The 4,009-nt window shown below is 30.3% G+C and overlaps 2 protein-coding genes across 5 annotated transcripts in view; one reads left to right on the forward strand and one right to left on the reverse strand.

Annotated features, from left to right (window-relative positions):
- The window catches only part of LOC108756397, a 16,536-nt gene that overhangs the window by 8,080 nt on the left and 4,447 nt on the right, over positions 1-4,009 (reverse strand). The window lies entirely within an intron of this gene.
- On the forward strand, positions 1,300-3,731 carry LOC108756505. The gene is made up of 5 exons (XM_018500380.1): positions 1,300-1,511; positions 1,919-2,095; positions 2,752-2,893; positions 2,974-3,063; positions 3,275-3,731. Exons 1-5 carry the CDS (start codon positions 1,300-1,302, stop codon positions 3,551-3,553), a joined length of 900 nt encoding a protein of 299 aa, XP_018355882.1. The 3' UTR covers positions 3,554-3,731.

Consider the following 4,009-nt stretch of genomic DNA (forward strand, 5'->3'; position numbering starts at 1 on the left):
CACATATATACATATATGTGTATGTATATAGTAAAATAAAATAGAATTTTTATATCGATTACAAAATAGTACAATTTCAAGATAAATTAGCAACGAAATAAAAATATAATTTTATAGGTACTCGTAGTAGGTATTTGTAGTTTTGATTTGACATATATATGACGCGGATTTGTAGGCAAATTTAATTTAATAAAGGATGTATTTCTCAAAAGTGAAGGCTAAAAATCTTTAATGGTGGTAATTTTGCTGTCGAGCAAGACAAGATGCGGGAATTAACGTTACGCCATGTGTCTCTCGACTTTACTTTAAGAAGGAGGTCAAAGAGCGCGTACATACTAACGCTACCAACCAAGTAACTTCTCTTCTCCGGAGTCGAAGAACTGGGTTTTCCCAGTTCGAAGGACGGACGCTTGAAGGAACGGAATCGGACTCAAAAATTGATTGGATTTACCAACGTTACATCGTATTACAATAAGTTACGCTTGTAAGTCAGCTGGTGTGCTTATTGTAATTTCGCGATTGAGTTTTATGGCGAATTTAATTCTGGATTAAATTTTATTATTTATTTATGTTGATATTTTACTTACCATGAAGTCAAGAAACTATATAAACATTTGAATTACTCACTATTATTTTACAAAAAAATTAAGATTTTTTAAAATATTCTTTTCACGTTAAGATTCCATGCTAAAGCAACACTTCTACTGAATGTGAAAAAAATCAAGCAAGTATTCCTAGCAGAAGATGAAAATAAAAATATTTATTTAAAAAAAAAACGATATTCTTTTATAACGTCATCTTGCGCATTGAAAAGGTCATGATTGTAAAATGTCAAATAAAAAATAGTTAACAAAAATATGTTATCATAAAATATTACATAATATAAGATATATTAAAAGCTAAGTACTTGAAAAAATTATTTGCTAGTTAGAAGATTGATCATAGAAGATTTTTATAAATCGGCATTATACAAATCTAAAATATTAATTATTAAATATTAGTAATGTTTATGAAAACATAAATGCATAATTTAAATTTCAATTATCTGTAGTTATAAACTCAAAACATAATATTTTGAATTCATATTTTTACTAAGAATTACTCATTAAAAAATATGATATTGCATATTGTGAAACAGCTGAATTTTTGAGATAATTTACTTAAAAACAAAGGAATACAGTCCATTGATCGCAGATAATTATCAACTGAAAAGACCTCGAAATGTAGCGATGCGTTCACCATCCCACAATGCATATATAAAGACGTGATTCACTTTCACTCTCGTTTAGTCGACTTCGAATGTTATGCGTGTCCAAACGTCTTTCTTTTCTGCCAATATTAACTGAGATGTATTGCATTAAATGTCTTGATTCTGCTATTCGGCAAATAATAAAAATGCGTGTTTCTCTTTTGATCTTTTTCACCGCGATCGCGACAGCAACCGCTGAAAATGATAAATCTTGGACTTGGAATGATGATAAACCAAAAATCAACCGAGACATCGATACCAGGTATGTGTCAATGATTTATTACATAACAATATTTAATATGTAATTACACGTTTATATGTAATTATGCTTTATTCAAATTTTTTATTAAATTTTATTTATCTATTATATTATTGAATATTTTTCTCCTGTCATATTGATTAAATTATACACTTCATCAACAAACGTAATAACATCTCGTGCCAAATATATTTTTCGTTAGCACATTCTTTTCATGAAGAAGATGCTACAGCATCCTATCTTTTATAGAAAGAAGAATTGCATAATTATACATTAATAGTACTTTTAAATAAAAAAAAAAGTATTGTATAATATTTATGTCGGTTTTAAATCAGACAGTCAGCTTTAGGGAAATCTGTATGTACTTGTAGCACATTTAGGTAATAGCTTCTCGCTGATGCAACTTTTAGGTATCAGGTATACGAGCCTTCTGAATATTTAGATGGTTTCAACAACGGCCTTCAGTTAGGATTTAGACCTCAGAATACAGGCCCTTACAATCCCAATGGCAGACCGCTCGTACCAGCATATCAAGGCAATAATGGCGTTCTCGTGGGTCCCGGTGGACCAACGGGAATAATCGGCAGGTATTTCATTCATTCTGTTTACAGCAACCCTTCTTTTAAATATTCAATTATTTCTATGTTTATACATTTATTTATATGTTTATACGCATTGGATTAATTGACTTTCCAAAATTGCCAAGACTATTTACAATTCGATGAATTCGGTATGATATATGTAATCTTATTAGAGATCCCTTTAAATCGCATTTTTCAAGTAGATTTATTAAAAAAAAAATCTTGGAAAATCGAGATTTTCCGTCAACTTCCCAATGTACTTTCCTAGCTCACTCTATATTAAATTTCCAATGATCCGATTAAAATATATAGCATCACCACTCCACAGAGATCGCTTAATTTAGATATTCCCATTCGTATATTTAATTGCATGGGAGGCACAGTTCAGCCATAATAATATTTTATAAGGAATAGCATATATTTGAGTTACTAACTGATAAATAACATATATATTTTTCATAAATTGCGTTAGATTTATGTATATGTTTATCTATAAAATTCCATTATTGAATTACTTCACAAATTGTCGTGAATTATGCGACAAATTATGCCAAAACCTTTTACGATCTTGCTAATTAAAATTTTATTTTGCATAAAGTAAATGTTGTATTAAATATCTGTTTTAAATGTAAAAAAATGTAGGGACATTATTGCTATTTCAGACCTGCTCGTTTCGAACCGAATGGACCCGATGGTATTTTGGATTCAGTACCACCATGGATCAGAGATGATCCCCGTTATCGTGAGTTCGATACTTGTAAATGCAGATACAGTTTTAATTGTCCATCACCCGGATTGAAATTCGTGAGTCCGATTGAAAGTTTGTTACTCGAAAATTTATAATTCCGAAAAATTTGACAAAATTTGCATAATGTTGATTTTAGGGCCATTGCGCAAATGAGAAGAAGTACTGTTGTTTCAACAGCAAAAGATTCCCCGGATTGTCTGAAGGGCATCATTACCCATATTATCCTGTAACAAAAAGAATTTACATCTATTCATCCGTTTCCAAATTATTTAACGTGCTCATATATTTGAAATTCTATTTTCTGAAATATTATCTCGGAAAAATTAAAGAAAAATATTGCTACTTTATTAATTTTCACAGTTCAAGTCCCATCATATTTACGTAATTCATAAGTTTTCTATTGATTTTCGTATTGATCTTAAAGTAATAATTTCTAGGGCGCACCGTACAAGTACAGACCGAATGGTTTCGCACCGACATCGAATTATTACGGTAATCGAAGACCGTACGGTAACGGCGGCTACCAACATCCGTCTTTTGATTATTACTCAGGACCCTATAGCGACGGTTATGGTCGCCGCAATGAGTTCGAGTCGTTACGGCCATACGGTTACGATCCAGAATCTGACGATTATGTCATCTACGGGAGGTCATTGGGCAAGAATCAAACGCAGACGAATGAGAAACCAAAGACGTTCGAAGATACTAGAAAATAATGATCAGTAAATTCTCAACGAAACATCTGTTATATCGATATTTCTTTATACTTAATGGTAATGCCAAAGATGTGACAGAGATATGGAGAAAAATATATATCTATGTATTGTGTATCAATATGTAGATGTACATGTACTAATATATTTTCCAATTTTTTATTGATCAATTGTACGTATAACACAATACTAAATGGAATTAAAATACTAATACAAACTTTTTGCGTCGATAATTGATTTAAGTTAATGCGTTGCAAGTGTAAATTATAAATTTCTTATATTGTAAATTTTAGTAATGCTTCGTTTCCGAACTTAAATATGCATTTTTCCTTTATAGACTATATTAAATTAACAAGAATAATTCTGAGCAAAAAAAAATAATAAACTTCTCCGCTTTTTTTAAGAAGTAAAGAAAATAAGTACTCTGAATTATTATTGTTTAATATATTAAGTATATAT

The sequence above is a fragment of the Trachymyrmex septentrionalis genome, unplaced genomic scaffold (genome assembly GCF_001594115.1).
Source record: "Trachymyrmex septentrionalis isolate Tsep2-gDNA-1 unplaced genomic scaffold, Tsep1.0 scaffold127, whole genome shotgun sequence".
Classification (NCBI taxonomy): domain Eukaryota; kingdom Metazoa; phylum Arthropoda; class Insecta; order Hymenoptera; family Formicidae; genus Trachymyrmex; species Trachymyrmex septentrionalis.